Here is a 20,786-nt window from a genome sequence, read left to right on the forward strand (position 1 = left end):
ATTATTCAATTTCTGTTAGTCACATGTCTGTGGAACTTGCTCAGTTTACGTCTCAGTGGTTGAATCTTGTTATGTTCACACAAATATTTACACATGTTAATTAAGTTTGCTGAAAATAAACACAGTTGACAGTGAGAGGACGCTTCTTTTTTTGCTGAGTTTATGTGGATTATCAAAATAACTACTCAGAAACAGAGCTGACTTCCTAAAATAATGAATGACAGCCTATACTGATTGATGAATATGATTAATTTATATATTAATGAACTATTTGTTAAATAGGTTAGGCTCATCCAATAGACACCAATCTCTTTAGAGCGTGTATGTAGGCTAATCCCACATAACTATGTTAGCAAAACTCAGGCTGAAGCCATATTTTAGCAGCATACACTTGCAGCCTTCGAAGATGTCTTAGCAAAATAGCCTCGGGAGACACTTTGAATAGCACTTATAAATACACAGCTAAGGGATTTAACAGCCTTCCACATCAAAGACTCTGTGTCTGACTGTGCGATCCAGATCCTGTAGCTGCAATATTTCCCACCATTGACCTCCCCAACGAGCATGCTGCATCATTATGAGAATTGGTCTGGGCGGTACAGAGCAGAGTAGAGTAGAGCAGCAGAGCAGAGCGAGTGAGCCACATCCGCCACTGGAGGGATCTAATCTGTGCAATCTGACGCTCAAGGATTTATAGGTTTAGTCAAAATTGCTTTTCTCCACTGTGGAGATTAAGTACCGTGGGATGTTTTGTTGGTCAGGCCAGAGCTGCTGCTTCTTACCCAGCCCGAAGCTGTTCTGCTGAAGACAATGTCCCAGGACCCACGCAAAGTGGTTTTAGCCCTAGTGGGGTGTGGAATTTGACTGGAATTTGAGGGGTCCACGGTGGTATGTGCACCATGCAAGTGGATACTGTGTTTGTGCTGTTCTGCGTCTGCCTCATGGGGGTTGCTGGGAGATCAGCTCATCAAAGAGGCCAAAAGCTAGAGACCTACAAACAAAGCAGGTAAATGCACCTTACATCCTGGCATCTATACATAAAATACATTTTAAAATGGCATGAAATGTATCATTTGATTCACATTTTAACCCATGCCCAGATCTAAAATGGGAATCAAATTATACATTCCATGCCATTTTAAAATGTATTTTATATATAGATGAATCTGTATTGTTTTTAAAGTGATTTCATTTAATGTAATAGTATTAATAATAAGCCATTTAGCAGACGCTTTCATCCAAAGCGATGTATAGTCATGCGTGCACACATTTTTACTTATGGATGGTCCCAGTAATCGAAGCCACAATCCTTGCATTGCAAGCGCCATGCTCTAACAACTGACCCATATTGGATTGGTGCTGAGTGCCTGGGTGAGGTCCACTTGGTGACAATAATGTGTCACCTGTTCTGTTTTCCTCACCTGTTTCCTCACCCCACCAGGTGAATTCAGATTGATTCAGAAAGGGGATTAAGAGAGGGCACCTATATTCCAGTATCTGTTTATGTTCTATTGGTGGATGTTGTGGCTGTTGCTCCATGGTGTGCTGGCTGTGGCACTATTGGCAGATATAATGTATGTAATTCTGATCAGCTTATGATACATGTTTATGGAGCCCTAGCTCAACCTAGCCTAGTCATAGATCTGTTTGTGCTGTATTGTGGTGTTTAGTCACCTATTTTTGGCATGTCAACGACCATAGCTGGTGGCGAGACAGCACAAACAGATCTGGGACCAGGCTAGGCTCAATGAATACTTTGTATGAAATGCATACACTTAACAACAAACATAACTAATTATGCGGGACTGATGGATTAATTGCTAGCCGCAAATACCCTAACAAATACCACAGCATGCAAACTATGAAATATTCCTTAAACGTGGTAGCTGAATCCTACAGTACAATGACAAGTGCACCCGTTAATCTCTGGTAAAGATGATAAGGATTTTTCCTATCCAAAGTGCAGGGTGCCTTTATCAGCTTTGGGTGATTTATACCCACTTAATGTATTCCAAAGGCCCTTTCATATCATAATCCCACAAACCATGTCTCCTTTAGACAGTATCACTCTCATGTGATCATGGCCCTTTGAGCTATTTTTAGATCTGATCTAAAAAACAGCAACTAGAAATCTGTTCACCATTAGACCAATCTTACAGATGGTTTATAACTATATATCAATGGTTTATTATAGAGCAGGGTTCCCCAACTGGCGTGCCTTGGGTGATTTTATTTGGCACCCCAAGTTTTTGTATTTACATGTTTTAATTGTTGTACATAAAAGACTGTAAAAACACCAGTAAATCAGCTCCAAGTGATTTTAATTATGGAAATCTGTTCCAATGTAACCCCACGCATATTAGAGATTTTAATATGTGATTGTGTACAAATAGATGTAAGCAAAGTTTTAAATTATAATTTTTGTTAATTATATAATTATTATATTATAATTTTTGTTATATCTTTTTGGGCTTCTTGCGGTCAATTTGCTGTCTACAAATGATATGTAATTGTGTTCCAGCACCATCCGCTCAAGAAAAAAAATCATCCCGCGGCTGAATTAGTTGATGATCCCTGTTGTGGAGTCGTACCTCTCACAAGAGATATAGTCTATCAATAGGCCTTAGGCAACGCATACTTTTACAGGACAACCATGTTTTCAATTTAAAGGAAAAAACATTGTGTTAAGATATTGAATCACAATTATATGTTTCAGGAAAATGTAAAGTTCTTTATTTCAAAGTTATTCAAATGAAGAGTTTATTTCCAAAATGCTATATCCACCAATTCTTCACATTTGTTTTTGTTTTTCCATCAGAAATGTTTGCTCATGGGTACCTTCATGTGTGTGTAAAAATATCACTGTTCTCAGATTTTTCATTCAGTTTGGTATTCAAATGAATGTCATTGTCATTTCTTTGTCAACAATCTACACAAAATACTCTGTAATGTCAAAGTGGAAGGTAAAAAAAAAAGATAATAATTAAAGATGAAGAGAAATTAAGTAACTAAAATATAGTCGTTGCATAAGTATTCAGCTGCCTGAGTCCCCCCCAATTTCTTTTTTTTTGTATATTTGAGTTTAACCATAAGATTTGTTGTAATATTTGTTCTGTCTTTTCTGGTGGATTAAACATGTTACATATTAGAAACACCTTTGGCAGCGATTACAGCTGTGAGTCTTCTTGGGTACGTCTCTAAGAGCTTTTACACACCTGGATTGTGCAATATTAGCCCATCGTTGTTTTCACAATTCTTCAAGGCCTGCTCTGTCAAGATGTTGGGGATCATGGCTAGACAGCAATTTTCAAGTCTTGCCAAAAATGTTCAAGCATATTTAAGTCACACTCAGGAACACTCATTGTCTTCTTGGTAAGTAACTCCAGTGTAGATTTGGCTTTTTGTTGGAGGTTATTGTCCTGCTGAAAGGTGAATTCCTCTCCCAGTGTCTGGTCTAAAGCAGACTGAAAGCAGGATTTCCTCTCGGATTTTCCCTTTGCTTAGCTCCATCCCGTTTCTTTTTATCCTGAAAAAATCCCCAATATTTTCCGATGTCGAGCATACCGATATCATGATGCAGCCACCACCATGCTTGAAATGAAGGAGGCAGTTACTCAGTGATGTTTTCTGTTGGATTTGCCTCAAACGTAAAGCTTAGCATTTAAGGCCAAACAAGGCCGTATTTTTTGTCGTTGCATTATTACTTTAGTGTATGTTTTGGAATATTTTTATTCTCTATATTTGTATTCTTCTTTTCACTCTGTTATATAAGTAATTATTGTGGAATCACCACTACTGTATGTTGTTGAGCCATTCTCAGTTTTCTCCTATCACAGCCATTCAACACTGAAACTGTTTTCAAATTACCAATGGCCTAATGGTAACATCCCTGAGCAGTTTCATTCCTGTCCTACAGCTCAGTTCACAAGGACGACTGTATCTTTGATGTGTCTGGGTGGTTAATACATCATTGTTAACTTGACCATGCTTGTTAAAGATACATTTAATGTCTGATTTGTTATTGTTACCCATCTACCAATCACTAACCTTCTTTATGAAGCTTTCGAAAAGCCCACTGGATTTGCAGTTGAATCGGTGCTTAAAATTCAATACTTGACTGAGGGACCTTACAGATGCTGTATGTACTGTATGGGGGACCAAGGAAGGGTTAGTCATTCAAAAATGATGTCAACCCCCATTATTTCATACAGAGTGATTACATGTAACTTATTATGTGATTTGTTAAGCCAAATGTTATTCCTGAACTAATTTAGGCTTGCCTGAAGTGGCTGAAAACGTATGCAATTACTATATTTTATTAATCACATTTTTATTCATCTTTTTTCATTTGTTTAAATCTTCCACTTTGACATTAAAAAGTATTTTGAGTACATTGTTGACAAAAAAATGACAAATACATGTTTATCCCACTTTGTAAAATAATCAAATGTGAAGAAATCCAAGGGGTATGAATAATTTTGCAAGGGATTTTGCAAAAGAAAAATGATGATTTATCTTCTTGAAATGAAACCATCAAGTGATACATATTAAATAAATACATGTCTGTCATTAAACAAACCCCATGCTATGATTAGATTGTGAAGAAACACACCAATCGCTTTCGTTTATTTAAACAATAAAAGCTCATTTACCAGCATTTCTGAAAATGTACAGATAATTTAGGCAATAAGGCCTGGGGGGGGGGATATATGGCCAATATACCATGGCTAAGGTATACCACATATACCACAAACCCTCAAGGTGCCTTATTGCTATTATAAACTGGTTACCAATGTAATTAGATCAGTAAAAATACATGTTTTATCATACCTGTGGTATACTTATAGACCACGGCTGTCAGCCAATCAGCATTCATGGCTTGAACCACCCAGTTGATAAATAGCGTTTGGAAATTACTCTTCAAATATTGTTGTAGATCACCAATTTCTCTCTCATGTAGACTGGAAATGATTAATTGTATGGTCATAGATGCCACACATTTTTGCAATTGAAACATAACTTGAACCAGACCTATAAACTGTACATACTGTATATGACTTAGACTTGAACATGTGTTATTTTCTCTCTATAAAAACAAGCGAACAGAGTACAACAAAAACACTATCAGACCAGCTTAGCTAAGTTTAACAGACACTGATGGTATACTAACTAACCATGACTTCTCACCCCGAAGGTGTTTCTCCAAAAGTCATGAAAAACATCCTCTGTCCTCTTGAATGGCACCAAATAACAACAATAATCAATAGTACAATGCGATTCTGAGAAATGCAATGGCGTGTTTGGCTTGCTGTGGATCCAATCACAAAACTTGAGTAAACCTATTTCTGGACAGAGCAATTTTCAATTGGGATCTGTGAACTGCGATGCACTTTTAACTGAGTTTGTACTTCTTATGTGCACTTAACAGGAGTCGATTAATGATCATGTTGTTGACTCTGTCTGTCCAGAAAAGGCAGGCAGCTGTATAGCAGCAGCAGAACTATAGGAAGCCCAAAGGCAGTGTTCTGCAGACAGACAGACAGACAGACAGACAGACAGACAGACAGACAGACAGACAGACAGACAGACACACACACACTCACAGACACACACATTCAGTCGTACACACACATGCATACACACACACTGACAGACTGTTCTAGTCGGGTTCGTGGAGGGGATTCTGTCAAGCGGATTAGCTGCTGGGGCGTACAGAGAGGAATAGCATCCATTACCCATCAGCCCACAGCAGTTAGCACCCAGTAGCTCTCTCTCTCTCTGATTGTCACGGTAGATAATAACGCTGTCGGCTGTTCTCTCTCCATGCACGCCTGTGGGGCATGTCAACACATGCACTCATGCCTCTAGGCTACCCATTAATCCAGTTTAGGGTTTTAGGGGGAAATCTATTTTTGTATTCTGTTTCAAATGTTTATGCCCTGACTGGGATAATGCAATCAAAGAGACAATTCATTCAGATGTAGGATCTCTTTGAACGTTGTCAAGAGATGAGTGTGTTCTCTTGAAATAGAGTGTTTCTCTGAATGACTTTCATGCCCTTCATATCTTTTGGGATAAAAATGGCAATGAATCAGCCTGATCTATCTCCTTGAGCCAAGTTGAAAGTAAAAGAGACATTTTTGCTTAGCTGTAAAAGAAAACATGATATAAAGTGAGCTAGAAAAGTATTGGGACAGTGACATTTCTGTTTGTTTTGGCTCTGTACTCCAGCACGTTGGATTTGGAAGGATACAATGACTATGAGGTTAAATACGGTCAGCTTTAATTTGAGGGTATTTTCATCAATATCAGGTAAACCGTTTAGAAATTACAGCCCTTTATGTCCTTACTGTAGGCCCCCCATTTTAGGGGACCAAAAGTATTGGGACAAATTCACTTAGAGGTATTAAAGTAGTCAGATGTTTAGTATTTGGAACCATATTCCTAGCACGCAATGACTGCATCAATCTTGTGGCTCTACAAAAAAAAATGTGGATGTATTTTCTGTTTGTTTTGGTTGTGTTTCAGAATATTTTTTGTCCAATAGAAATGAATGGCGAATAATGTATTGTGTTATTTTGGAGTCACTTTTATTGTAAATAAGAATACAATATGTTTCTAAACACTTCTACATTAATATGGATGCTACCATAATTTGTAGAGTCACAAGGTTGATGTAATCATTGCGTGAGTATAAATATGGAACCAAATACTCAACTTTTGTCCCAATACTTTTGATCCCCTAAAATGGGGGTTACTACTGTATGGACAACTTCTAAACGGTTCACCCGATATGGATGACAATGCCCTCAAATTAAAACTGACAGACTGCACTTTAACCTCATAGTCAGTGTATGATTTCAAATCCAAAGTGCTGGAGTACAGAGGCAAAACAACACAAAATGTGTCACTCTCAATACGTTCGTAGCTCACTGTAGGCTAAGCGTTTGTATATTTTTGCTTTGAATGATTTATTTGTTGTTGTTGCTGCACCAAACTTCCTCTGTAATTCAGCCTCACAATACTGTCATACAATGGTCTTCGGCAAGATGATAGGTCATTACAAGGTTACTACACTTCTATGCTCCTTTGTCACTTCTTCTGTTTCTACCACCTATACTGGAATTCGTCTTGACATTTTGACCAGAAGTTGTTTGCAATCATTTTGTGATCTTTTCATTATGCCCAGGTGAATGCCACTATTTATTTCCTAAAAACAACAAACATCTTGTGATTTTTCCATCAACAGATCCAGGAGACAAACGTCAAGAATGGATGGAGAAACTCATAGCAACTCTGAAAGGTTAGAGTTCATTGTCATTGTACAAAACGCTGATCTGAAAAAGTAGGTTGCAAACTCATAGCATAACATGAAATACTATTGATATTGTAAATACAGTAAAGCTGATATTGTAATTTGATACCCTATTTGACAGTGTAAAACATGTCTTTGCCCATTGAAAAAAGAGATCATCTCATAGCCTAACCCTATAAAATAACAAATTTTCCTATCTACAGACCAATCCTAAAGCGAAGTTCAGACATGACAAAATCTCCCATGACAAAATCTGAGCAGCTCCTAAGAATAGATGACCATGATTTTACCATGAGACCAGCATTTGGAGGTAAGACTTTACAGGAGTCATATAATTTGTATATTTCTTCCTAGTGAAATCATCAGGTTTAGTACAGTTGAAGTCGGAAGTTTACATACACTTTGGCCAAACACATTTAAACTCAGTTCTTCACAATTCCTGATATTTAATCCTAGTACAAATTCCCTGTCTCTTAGGCCAGTTAGGATCACCACTTTATTTTAAGAATGTGAAACGTCAGAATAATAGTAGAGAGAATGATTTATTTCAGCTTTTATTTCTTTCATCACATTCCCAGTGGGTCAGAAGTTTACATACACTCAATTAGTATTTGGTAGCATTGTCTTTAAATTGTTTAACTTGGGTCAAACATTTCAGGTAGTCTTCCACAAGCTTCCCACAATAAGTTGGGTGAATTTTGGCCCATTCCTCCTGACAGACCGGGTGTAACTGAGTCAGGTTTGTAGGCCTCCTTGCTCGCATTCATTTTCTATAGGATTGAGGTCAGGGCTTTGTGATGGCCACTCCAATACCTTGACTTTGTTGTCCTTAAGCCATTTTGCCACAACTATGGAAGTATGCTCTTGGGGTCATTGTCCATTTGGAAGACCCATTTGCAACCAAGCTTTAACTTCCTGACGGATGTTCCTTCAATATATCCACATCATTTTCCTTTCCTCATGATGCCATCTATTTTGTGAAGTGCACCAGTCCCTCTTGCAGCAAAGCACCCCCACAACATGATGCTGCCACCCCCGTGCTTCACGGTTGGGATGGTGTTCTTCGGCTTGCAAGCCTCCCCCTTTTTCCTCCAAACATAACAATGGTCATTATGGCCAAACAGTTATATTTTGATTCATCAGACCAGAGGACATTTCTCCAAAAAGTACGATCTTTGTCCCCATGTGCAGTTGCAAACCGTAGTCTGGCTTTTTTTATGGCGGTTTTGGAGCAGTGGCTTCTTCCTTGCTGAGCGGCCTTTCAGGTTATGTCGATATAGGACTCGTTTTACTGTGGATATAGATACTTTTGTACCCATTTCCTACAGCATCTTCACAAGATCCTTTGCTGTTGTTCTGGGATTGATTTGCACTTTTCGCACATAAGTACATTCCTCTCTAGGAGACAGAATGCGTCTCCTTCCTGAGCGGTATGACAGCTGCGTGGTCCCATGGTGTTTATACTTGCGTACTATTGTTTGTAGAGATAAACGTGGTACCTTCAGGCATTTGAAATGGCTCCCAATGATGAACCAGACTTGTGGAGGTTGTTTTTCTGAGGTCTTGGCTGATTTCTTTTGATTTTCCCATGATGTCAAGCAAAGAGGCACTGAGTTTGAAGGTAGGCCTTGAAATACATCCACAGGTACACCTCCAATTGACTCAAATGATGTTAATTAGCCTATCAGAAACTTCTAAAACCATGACATAATTTTTGGGAATTTTCCAAGCTGTTAAAGGCACAGCCAACTTAGTGTATGTAAACTTCTGATCCACTGGAATCGTGATACAGTGAATTATAAGTGAAATAATCTGTCTGTAAACAATTGTTAGAAAAACGACTTGTTTCATGGACAAAGTAGATGTCCTAACCGACTTGCCAAAACTATAGTTTGTTAACAAGAAATTTGTGGAGTGGTTTGAAAAACAAGTTTTAATGATTCCAACCTGAGTGTATGTAAACTTCGGACTTCAACTGTATGTGAAAAACATGCTCCACATAAAATTTGAAGGTGCACTTCATCAATGTACGTACTGTGCATCAAACATCAATCTCTGAAACTGGAAATACTTATCTCCCTCACTAGCTTTAAGCACCAACTGTCAGAGCATCTTATAGATTACTGCACCTGTACATAGCCCACCTATAATTTAGCCCAAACAACTACCTCTTTCCCAACTGTATTTAATTAATTTATTTATTTTGCTCCTTTGCACCCCATTATTTTTATTTCTACTTTGCACATTCTTCCATTGCAAAACTACCATTCCAGTGTTTTACTTGCTATATTGTATTTACTTTGCCACCATGGCCTTTTTTGCCTTTACCTCCCTTCTCACCTCATTTGCTCACATTGTATATAGACTTGTTTATACTGTATTATTGACTGTATGTTTGTTTTACTCCATGTGTAACTCTGTGTCGTTGTATCTGTCGAACTGCTTTGCTTTATCTTGGCCAGGTCGCAATTGTAAATGAGAACTTGTTCTCAACTTGCCTACCTGGTTAAATAAAGGTGAAATAAATCAACAGTGATGCACAAATAACTTTGAGGGCAATGTACAAATAGTTTATTTGCTCCTTTTAGTTGTTTGTAGTTGCTTTTTTGTTGTTGTTTTTTATTGTTGCTTAGAGCATCATTTTTTCCCTTGAACGGGGTCGTCCAATCTATCCAATGGTCTTATCAGCTCAGGCCTCCAAAAGCCCTTATGACATCAGCAACATGACAAGCTGTACATTGGCATGCCAGTACTCTTTCTTTTAACAGGGATGTTGACAGAGTGTTTGTGGTTTCATGGTCAATGTACAGGAATTTGCTGTTGTGGGATTAAAGGCCCTGCATGTGGGATCTCTTGTATTAGTGAGAGGCTTAATGGGTTCTCATGTTAAAGTAACATGTTCTTTTTTGAGTTATTTACATGTTTGGAATCCATAATACCTCGAGGGTGGCCATCTCAGGTCAGAGATACATCAATGTTCTAGGCCAAATGACAAAATGTGTTTCACACAAGCCCATGGATCAAGCAACGTGGGTTGCTGAAAATTAATGTCATATTTTTGACCAGAACAATGGCCAAATATATATTGTTTTATGTGTTTTATGAATATATAAAAAATAAACAATAACAGACTGTAAGAGTAATCTGAGTGATAAAAATATCACACTATGAATGATCCTCCTTTAAAATGTCTACTAATAGGCCTCCCGAGTGGCGCAGTGGTCTAAGGCACTGCATCGCAGTGCTTAGCTGTGCTACTTGAGATTCAGGCTCTGTCGCAGCCGGCTGCGACCGGGAGACCCATGGGGCAGCGCACAATTGGCCCAGCGTCGTCCGGGTTAGGGGAGGGTTTGGCCGGCAGGGATGTCCTTGTCCCATCGCACACTAGCGACTCCTGTGGCGTGCAGTGCACTCTGACACGGTTGCCAGGTGCACAGTGTTTCCTCCGACAAATTCGTGCGGCAGGTTTCCGGGTTAAGTGGGCAAAACAATTCTCCTTTTGCCACACCAGCTCCAAATCTTTCTGGAAGAGAGAGAAAAAATCTCAATAGCTTCCAGATGTTTGACGCTGCAACAAATTGATCCATTGTGACCTAATTGTATTCCTGTACAATGGCGGATGATGGCGAGTAAAGGCTAAAATAGGTTAATTAAATAGCCAGTCATGGCACAAGCAAATCCAGCCTATTAATAGGCCTAGACTGTATTTTAATAAAACTACTGTATACTCCACACAAACCTAGTCACAATACACTCAGTGGCCAGTGTATTAGGTATACCCATCTAGTTGAGGCAGACCCCCCTTCCCTCCAGAACAGCCTGAATTCTTCAGGGCATGGAAACATTGCTCAATTGGTATCAAGGGACCTAACGTGTGCCAGGATGTGTTTTGTTTGTCGCACCATTCTCGGTAAACTCTAGGCACTGTCATGCTTGAAAAGCTCAGGAGGCCGTCCGTTTCTGAGATACTGGAACCTGCGCTCAAAGTCGCTTAGGTCACTCGTTTTGCCCATTCTAACGTTCAATCGAACAGTAACTGAATGCCTCGATGCCTGTCTGCCTGCTTTATATAGCAAGCCACGGCCATGTGACTCACTGTCTCTAGGAGTGAACCATTTTCGTGAACGGGGTGGTGTACCTGACACATGATGTTCTCTGTGGTAGAATCAATGAGTATCCATTACAGCAATGCATGAATGAATGAATGAAGGAAAAACTGCAGTGCTCTTCTAATTACATTTCTTTGATCGCGTTTTGAAAAGAGGTCAAATATAGTCAATTCAATCTGAAAATCTACTCTCTCACTGAACTTTCTATTAATATAATCGTCTTTAATTACAGGACCCCCTATTCCAGTTGGGGTAGATGTTCAGGTTGAAAGTCTGGACACAATCTCTGAAGTGGATATGGTGAGTGGGATTTGAGTCTCTTTATTACACAGTGAAGAGTAATCGTTCCTAGCCTGGTGTAACAAGCCTCATAGCGCGATAGCTTACATTCTGTTTCACTTGAAGCGAAAGGAAACGTGAGCACAGCAGTGAGTCTGCTTGACCAAGCTAATTCTTTGCCCAATACTATTGCAAAAGTATTCCACTATCTAGAAAATGTTTCAACCAGAGAAGCCTTTCATGAATATTACCTAAGCACAAAAAATGAAGCTCACTCAAATCAGATATCTCATATGTGGAATCCTCCAACACATGCTGTACCTACATTCAATCCAAAAAAGCAGCTTCATCGATAGGTGTCATTGTCCCCCAAAAGAGGGCACCACTACCGCCATAACATGCCCCTGTTGTGTTGTTTCAGGACTTCACCATGACCCTGTACCTGAGGCACTACTGGAAGGACGAGCGCCTGTCCTTCCCCAGCACCAATAACCAGAGCATGACCTTCGACAGCAGGCTGGCCAAGAAGATCTGGGTTCCTGACATGTTCTTCGTCCACTCCAAGAGGTCCTTCATCCACGACACAACCACGGACAACGTCATGCTGAGGGTGCACCCTGACGGAAACGTGCTCTACAGTCTAAGGTAGCTGCTCAGCTCTCCTGTATTAGAATGATGAGAACTGGGCCGTGTCCGTGTCCATTAGGGCACGCCATAGAGAAAGTTTTGTAACGGAACACTAAAAACAAGCGTTTCTTATTGGACAGGTTCCGATAGTACCCCCGTTTCCGAACGTTTTCATGCTAGCTGAACACGACCCTCGTTTGATGACTTACCCTCAAGGGTATTGGATTTAGCGCTGAGCTCATGTTCAAACTGATTTATCAAGGTATATGAAGAAGGCCGATTTGTTGGACTGCTAAACAAAGTTAGTGAACATGCTACTTAGTAAGCATGTAATGTTACCATATGGGAAAGGTTTGATCAGGTGCGAGCAACCTTCCTGGGTTGTTGAATTGGACAACCTGGGACACTTGAATGAGTTATCTTAACACATATTTTGTCCATTGAATAAATTATGTACATTGAAAGATATACAGTGCGTGACGTAATTTTTCCATTTTATGAGACAGATGGACAACACTGAAATGGATTGCTAAACACTTTCCCTTCCCCAGCCAAATAGAGAACTCACGTAACCCATGTTATACATTAGTCCTTCAGTGACATCCCACTGGGCAAAAACTGGTTGACTTAACACTGTTTCCACATAATTTCATCCCCCCAAAAAATCATGTCATGACGTTGAATCAATGTGGAAAACTGATTGGCTTTGCAAATAGTAATCAACGTAGGGGCATTTTGTCGTCTTTTTTTCACCCAATGACATGGTGACATTTTTTGGATTGAATTCACGTTAGTTGAAAACTCAACCAAATGTAAATCAAAACTAGCCGTTAAATTGACATAAGTCGGGCTATGGTGTCACTTTTGTTCTAACAGAATCACAGTCACGGCCATGTGCAACATGGACCTGAGTCGCTTCCCTCTGGACACACAGACCTGCTCGCTGGAGATAGAGAGCTGTGAGTGCATCTCTCAACTTCACCATTTACCTACACATCTCTGATGACATTTGATCCAGTTTTATCGCAATCATCTGAGGTATTCATTGGGGGGTTTTTAACGTTCTCTCATCAGACGCGTACACGGACGATGACCTCATGCTGTACTGGAAGAAAGGCAACGAGTCACTGAACACGGACGAGAGGATATCTTTATCTCAGTTCCTCATCCAGAAGTTCCACACCACTACAAAGCTGGCCTTTTATAGCAGTACAGGTAACCCTGAAGTCACATATTTACTAAGACAACCATATGGGCCACATTAAACTGCCATGCGGGCCGCATTTAGCCAGCGGGTCGTGAGTTTCAGACCTCTGCACTGTGGGAATGGAAATAAATGAAAGGGACAGGATCTGCGTAGAATATCAACTGTGTTCTTTCTTCCTTCCCAGGCTGGTACAACCGTCTGTACATCCACTTCACTCTACGACGCCACGTCTTCTTCTTCCTGCTCCAGACCTACTTCCCTGCCACCCTCATGGTCATGCTGTCCTGGGTCTCCTTCTGGATCGACCGCAGGGCTGTCCCCGCTAGGGTCCCCTTGGGTAGGAAAGGCCCTTGCCAGAAGGACATTTCTAGCTCTAGGTTTAATGGATATTTCAGTTTTCTATTTGAGATGTAGTACAGTCTTGATGCTCATGTGTTTGATTGTGATGTTTGGTCTCAATGGTGGCCCCAATGAGGCTTAAAATGACCTGTGAACTAAAAAGCTATTTCAATGGAGATCGGTGTCAAATCACCTAGGTTGCTGAACCCTCTGTTTTGACTCTGTCCAGGTATCACCACGGTGCTCACCATGTCCACCATCATCACTGGAGTCAACGCCTCCATGCCCAGAGTGTCCTACATCAAAGCAGTAGACATCTACCTGTGGGTCAGTTTTGTGTTTGTCTTCCTCTCGGTCATAGAGTATGCAGCGGTCAACTACCTCTCGACCGTGCAGGAACGGAAAGAGAGGAAGCTAAGAGAAAGGGTACATTTTGTTTAATTTCATTAACATGAAATGTTTTTCTGCTTTTCTGTATTCATTTATTTTTAGGGGCAACATCTGGTGCATTGCTCATATCGCTCCATATGCCAAATGTTGTGGCATACGGAGCTTAAACTGCATAAGTAGCCTCAGGAGTCCCCGAAAACTTTTCTTGCCACAAACAACCTTCTTTAGGTTCTTTTGCAAAATAAGTTACATATTAGTGTCTATAAAGCCACTTCAAATACTTTGGTTTTGTAGTTTAAGTCTTGTCCATTAATTCACCTTTTACCTCCGCCTACTTGCAGTTGCCCTGTACCTGTGGCATTGGCAACCCGGACGACATGATGTGCGACCCCCAGATCTCCGGCTACACCACCATGGACGTCAACCGCACAGCGAACTATGGCACAGCAGGGAACTATGGGATGCCAGAGAACGGCGGCAGGCAGGAGAGGATGTTGGCCCAGGTGGTTCTGGGGGATCCCCAGCTCACGGGCCAGGTAAAGAGGCCAGGCTATGTGAACATTTGGATAGACACCCACGCCATAGACAAGTACTCACGGGTCCTATTCCCTGGTTCCTACGCCCTGTTCAACATCATCTACTGGTCTATCTACTCCTAACGCCTGGCCTGTGCCACAAATGGGGAAGGACCCTTCTACCCTATCACACTCACATGCTGCAGTTAGAGCACAACATGGTCATATTTATTAAGCACTAAATGGGCAGAGACCTGACTCAAACAGGGAGGGAGTGGGACTACATGAACTTGTCGATTTTTAGAGTGTGCCCTAATGAATATGACCCAGGACTCCACTGTGACTCCATTAACAGGGATAGTGGCCACAGAGAGAAGATGTTTTTGTCTGTTTTTCAAGACAGCGAAAGAGATTGAGATATGGCTCATAAAATGCAAGGAACATTGCCTTCTTGACCGAGCCTCTTAAATGGACTTATTTAAATATGTACTCTTTCCATGTGTATTCAAGAAAACAGTTATGAGGGTTTATCGTCATTTCCACTGAGCCACCGGGTCAAGCGTTACAAAATTGGGTGCAGTATTTTTATTTAAACATCCACTGAAAATGTTCAGTTACAATATGTTTTCTCAAACATCAGACTAATTAATATTGATAACTGGTGCATCGGGGTTAAAAAACTATTTTTGATTGCAATGTTTTGGGAGTGTCAAATTTTGAAATACAATGTTGTTTACACATGTTGTGAATTATTTTCCATAGAACGTATAGCCCCTTGTTGATTATATAATTGACATTGAGATGTTTTTTTTTTATTATGGTCACGATTAATTCAAACTTTTTGGGATTGTGTCATATTGATTGTGACCAATGGACAACTAAGCAACTGAAAAACAACATTGATAGGTTTTAGATCTGAATGCTTGCCCACTGGGTGAAGGGCCTTGACATGACGTGTATATATATTAGTGATTTAGCATGACTATGACTAGACAGTGACCCGGAGAGTGCTATCCCTTTAAACTCTAAAGCCTGAATTTCAGGTGATATCTTTACATTTTCGTATTTGCAGTTCTAAAATATGAACACACTATTTGGATGTTATGTATCGTTGCTTCTGATCTTAAACACTAGTTTGTTGGTAATAAGCAACCATTTGACCTTTGTGCTAATTTTCACAGCAATAGCACAACTACATGTGACACGAATACATAAGAAACAAACCGGTTAGATTATTTGAAGCCAAAATGTACAAATCACTAGGCTTTTCCACTATTTTGAGACTTTTGAAGTTAATGTCTCTTCGTGTATATTATTATGCGTGATTCAATGTATTAGTTGTTTCGGGTTTTTAGAGTTCATTCCCCTTTGAATCCATTTGAATAAATAACCTCGTAGATAACCTCATATATAGCTACAGGATGGATATATTATTGTCTTACTAGGAGAGATTGTGTCTCCAAATACCCCTTATTTTTTTATAATCAATATGAGCATAATCACTCAACACACCTATGTAAAAGCTATGTTGTGATCATTGTTAAACATATTTAATAAATGTGATGTTTTCTGAGAAAGAGGAAGTCATTGCATCTGAAGTGGAAGAACATGTTTGGAACTGGCCTAAAGACATGGAAATTGACATATTACAGTAATTGCAATGCTGTGGCGTCTCATTAGAAACTTTGCTTTATGGTGTATTAGAATTGCTTCATTGATAACAATGATGACCATTCTTCGAAAATCATGAGCAACTTGGCACTGATTGCAGAGCAGCCTCTGACTAGAGGTAGTTTGAATCAATACTTCCTGTTAATCACGAGGTCATCAATGTTTTTGTTTTTTTCATGAATGTGTGGAGCCAGTAGTGTCCTTGTCTTTCGGTCCTTGCTCCTGCTTCAGTTTGGCCTCAGAGAATTCCACCCTCATCTTGTGAAACAGCTCAGGGCAGCACAGCACATCCACAGCTGTCATGGCCAGGGCCTTGGCCGTCCGGAGTGTGTAAAACTGAGCCTTTTCTGCACCTGGACCGTTCAATGGAATAGGCATATGTGAATCAGTGGAGCCTGCTGAGGGGAGGATGGCTTATAAGCCATCCTCACCTCAACAGCCTCCACTGATGTGAATAATGTCATAATGGTCAGAAAGTCAGTCTGTACCAGGGTCCATTTTGTATCCGTTTTCTGTATTCACAGTTTATTTTATAGAGCTTAAAATAGGCTGAAATCAAGTTGAGCAGTACCCATCTCTTTTTATTGCTGGATCCTACCTGCAGCTGCGGTGTACTCCTCAGTGTGGTTCAGTGCATCGGTGCCAATGTAAAAGAAAGGGTGTATCCCAGGGACGACAAATGACACGTTGCCAAAGTCAGTGGAACCTGCCAAGACATAGACAAGACTATGAAGACAAGTGCTCATCTCCAGTAATATTACTCCCTCTACAATTATTATTATTATTTCATTTTTTGCTACCTGAGAAATTGTTCTGCACTTCCACAAACTCAATCCCCAAGGCTCTACCATTCTCTTCGTAGAGCTGTGCAAGGGTGGTGTTGGGAAGGATGTTGGAATATGTGTGGTTTGGATAAGTTATCTCCACCTATGGGAAATAAACTTACACGACTTAACCACCAACATATTTTCCCTCAACCTTGATGGTAAACAAGGGACAATGGAAGAAAATGCTATTTTGAGCATGCTTACTTGACAACCAGTTGCCATGGCAGCTGACCTGAAGCAGGCCTCTGCCTTGGCTTTGAGGTCAGACAGGTCCATGACCAGTGGAGTGCGCAAGTAATACTCCAGCTCGGTGTAGGCTGGGATGATGTTAGGCTTCACTCCACCATGTTTGATGATGCCTGTGGAAGAAGACAAAGAACAAACCAATTGAACCTTTATGTCCGATAAGGAAGAGGTGTACACAGAGACTGTGGATCAGCCAGGTATGGTGGTTTGCTCAGCAGCTGTTACAGTATGAAGCCATCAATGGTGTACACAAAGACTTGATACATTACTGCACAGGCGCAACAGGTGAATACCAAAATATAACTTTACTTTCAATGGTTATGCCCACACATGCAGGCAGGGGCACAACTTTGGTTTTAGAAGTGTGGGGTGGGGGACATATATATATATATATATATAAACAGTTGAAGTCGGAAGTTTACATATACCTTAGCCAACTACAATTAAACTCAGTTTTCACAATTCCTGCCAAATATTTAATTGTTGTAAAAATTCCCTGTCTTAGGTCAGTTAGGATCACCACTTTACTTTAAGAATGTGAAATGTCAGAATAATAGTAGAGAAAATGATTTATTTCAGCTTTTATTTCTTTCATCACATTCCCAGTGGGTCAGAAGTTTACATACACTCAATTAGTATTTGGTAGCATTGCCTTTAAATTGTTTAACTTGGGTCAAACATGTTGGGTAGCCAAAACAAGCTTCCCACAATAAGTTGGGTGAATTTTGGCCCATTCCTCCTGACAGACCGGGTGTAACTGAGTAAGATTTTGTAGGCCCTCCTTGATCGCACACGCTTTTTTCAGTTCTGCCCACAAATATTCTATAGGATTGAAGTCAGGGCTTTGTGATGGCCACTCCAATACCTTGACTTTGTTGTCCTTAAGCCATTTTGCCACAACTATGGAAGTATGCTTGGGGTCATTGTCCATTTGGAAGACCCATTTGCGACCAAGCTTTAACTTCCTGACTGATGTCTTGAGATGTTGCTTCAATATATCCACAGAATTTTCCTTTCCTCATGATGCCATCTATTTTGTGAAGTGCACCAGTCCCTCCTGCAGCAAAGCACCCCCACAAGATGATGCTGCCACCCCTGTGCTTCACGGTTAGGATAGTGCTCTTTGGCTTGCAACATAGCAATGGTCATTATGGCCAAACCATTCTATTTTTGTTTCATCAGACCAGAGGACATTTCTCCACAAAGTACAATCTTTGTCCCCATTTGCAGTTGCAAACTGTAGTCTGGCTTTTTTATGGCGGTTTTGGAGCAGTGGCTTCTTCCTTGCTGAGCGGCCTTTCAGGTTATGTCGATATAGGACTCGTTTTACTGTGGATATAGATACTTTTGTATCTGTTTCCTCCAGCTTCTCCACAAGGTCCTTTGCTGTTGTTCTGTGATTGATTTGCACCCAAGTACGTTCATCTCTAGGAGACAGAACGCATCTCCTTCCTGAGCGGTATGACAGCTGCGTGGTCCCATGGTGTTTATACTTGCGTACTATTGTTTGTACAGATGAACGTGGTACCTTCAGGTGTTTTTAAATTGCTCCCAAGGATGAACCAGACTTGTGGAGGTCTACAATGTTTTATTTTTTTAAATTTAGGATTTGGGTGATTTATTTTGATTTTCCCATGATGTCAAGCAAAGAGGCACTGAGTTTGAAGGTAGGCCATGAAATACATTCACAGATACACCTCCAATTGACTTTTCCAAGCTGTTTAAAGGCACAGTCAACTTAGTGTATGTAAACTTATGACCCACTGGAATTGTGATACAGTGAATTATAAGTGAAATAATCTGCCTGAAAACAATTGTTGGAAAAATCACTGCACAAAGTAGATGTCCTAACCGACTTGCCAAAACTATAGTTTGTTAACAAGAAATTTGTAGAGTGGTCGAAAACCGAGTTTTAATGACTCCAACCTGAGTGTATGTAAAACTTCCGACTTCAACTGTACACCTCCCGTCCCCAGTGAAAGTTGGCGCCTCTGCATGCAGGCACATGACAGTAGAAGCCTCTCTCATTCATCACTTACCATGGAGTCTCCAGTCTGGCTTCAGCTGCTGCCTCAGAACTGACAGGCTGTTGTACGCCAGCACTGCTGCATCCAGGGCATTGACCCCCTCCCAGGGGTACGCTGCAGCATGAGACGCCTTCCCATGGTACTTCACTGTCACACTGAGAATATATTAACCAAGATTGAACCCAAAATGGAAGCATATATAACGGTCAGTTAAAATGTAAAACTGGAACCGGATACAGATGGCAGAAACAGAATCTCACTCTGTGATGGATACACAGGGTAGGAAGGCAACATCCTGCTGAGCGGGGTGAGCCATGAAGACAACATCCATGTCTTCAAATGCCCCAGCCAGGATGAGGTCAACCTTCCCTCCTCCATCCTCTTCTGCTGGGGTCCCAAGTACTGTCACCTATGGCAAATCAAATCAAATCAAATTTGACAATGACACATGGCTGTGTTTACTAAGGCAATGCAATCAATCAGTAGGTCAATCGATAATTTATTCAAATGGCAGATGGTGACATTTTATCCATGCACAATAAATTAGTAAGTGGACAAATGGACACACCTTTAATGCCACAATATATGCACTCGCTGCTGGAAAAATGTACCTTTACACGGAGAGGAGTCAGACAGTCTGTTGGTTCTCTTACTAATCCTAATGCACCCGTCAACCCTAGTGCTGCAGCCACACCGACTTCTGCTATAAGGTTGTGTCCACATGCATGGCCAATACCTGGCAAAGCGTCGTACTCGCATAGGAATCCCACATTCAAAACTCTGTCGCCGTCTTTGCCACCAAATGGGCCCCATGTCGCCCTAACTGCGGTAGGCAGTTTGTAGTGACTTTCAACCTCCCATAAGTTATCATCAGAGAGAAAACGAACGAGCCTGTCGTGTGACTGTTTCTCCCCATATGCAAGCTCTGGACACCTCCATATGTCTTGGCTTAGAATGAACAGCTTGTCTTGAATTGTGTCTATGCAGGTTCCAATATTGTGTTTCAACTGCATTCGATTTTCACGCGATTGAGAGCCTAGCGCCATAATCTTTTTTTTTGCAGTCAGGGAAACGCGTAATAGTCTTGTGCAGTAAAAGTTGTTTATGTTTTTTATTTTTCTGTGGCAGACTGATTTTCAGATAGGCAGAGGTTGCCATCTACTGTCTGGAGTAAGAATGTGCACTTATTCAATGTGAGGTATCTGAGGAAGGCTTTAATAATTATTATGGGGTT

The 20,786-nt window shown here is 40.6% G+C and overlaps 2 protein-coding genes across 2 annotated transcripts; one reads left to right on the plus strand and one right to left on the minus strand.

The window, feature by feature from the left end:
- Positions 1 to 459: 459 nt before the first annotated feature.
- Positions 460 to 15,453, plus strand: LOC115138309 (gamma-aminobutyric acid receptor subunit rho-1-like). The gene is made up of 10 exons (XM_029675017.2): positions 460 to 1,006; positions 7,250 to 7,303; positions 7,519 to 7,625; positions 11,657 to 11,724; positions 12,125 to 12,348; positions 13,207 to 13,289; positions 13,405 to 13,545; positions 13,722 to 13,874; positions 14,106 to 14,302; positions 14,608 to 15,453. The coding sequence occupies exons 1-10, from the start codon at positions 891 to 893 to the stop codon at positions 14,923 to 14,925; spliced, it is 1,461 nt and encodes a 486-aa protein (XP_029530877.1). The 5' UTR covers positions 460 to 890; the 3' UTR covers positions 14,926 to 15,453.
- Positions 15,454 to 16,454: 1,001 nt separating this feature from the next.
- LOC115138310 (xaa-Arg dipeptidase-like) lies at positions 16,455 to 20,668 on the minus strand. The gene is made up of 7 exons (XM_029675018.2): positions 20,164 to 20,668; positions 19,813 to 19,961; positions 19,565 to 19,707; positions 17,484 to 17,638; positions 17,253 to 17,379; positions 17,051 to 17,158; positions 16,455 to 16,805 (listed from the first exon to the last, which is right to left on the minus strand). Exons 1-7 carry the CDS (start codon positions 20,596 to 20,598, stop codon positions 16,627 to 16,629), a joined length of 1,296 nt encoding a protein of 431 aa, XP_029530878.1. The 5' UTR covers positions 20,599 to 20,668; the 3' UTR covers positions 16,455 to 16,626.
- Between the last annotated feature and the right edge of the window lie 118 nt (positions 20,669 to 20,786).

Source organism: Oncorhynchus nerka, linkage group LG12 (assembly GCF_034236695.1).
Source record: "Oncorhynchus nerka isolate Pitt River linkage group LG12, Oner_Uvic_2.0, whole genome shotgun sequence".
Taxonomy (NCBI): domain Eukaryota; kingdom Metazoa; phylum Chordata; class Actinopteri; order Salmoniformes; family Salmonidae; genus Oncorhynchus; species Oncorhynchus nerka.

Excerpts from the sequence above, each read along its gene's own strand:
- LOC115138309 (XM_029675017.2), top strand. The coding sequence starts at position 891 with ATGTGCACCATGCAAGTGGATACTGTGTTTGTGCTGTTCTGCGTCTGC. Across the intron at positions 7,304-7,518 it reads ACTCATAGCAACTCTGAAAG|ACCAATCCTAAAGCGAAGTT; the intron begins GTTAGAGTTCAT and ends TCCTATCTACAG. Across the intron at positions 13,290-13,404 it reads CTCGCTGGAGATAGAGAGCT|ACGCGTACACGGACGATGAC; the intron begins GTGAGTGCATCT and ends TTCTCTCATCAG.
- LOC115138310 (XM_029675018.2), bottom strand. The coding sequence starts at position 20,598 with ATGGCGCTAGGCTCTCAATCGCGTGAAAATCGAATGCAGTTGAAACAC. Across the intron at positions 19,708-19,812 it reads CCCTGTGTATCCATCACAGA|TGTGACAGTGAAGTACCATG; the intron begins GTGAGATTCTGT and ends ATATATTCTCAG. Across the intron at positions 17,380-17,483 it reads CCATGGCAACTGGTTGTCAA|GTGGAGATAACTTATCCAAA; the intron begins GTAAGCATGCTC and ends TATTTCCCATAG.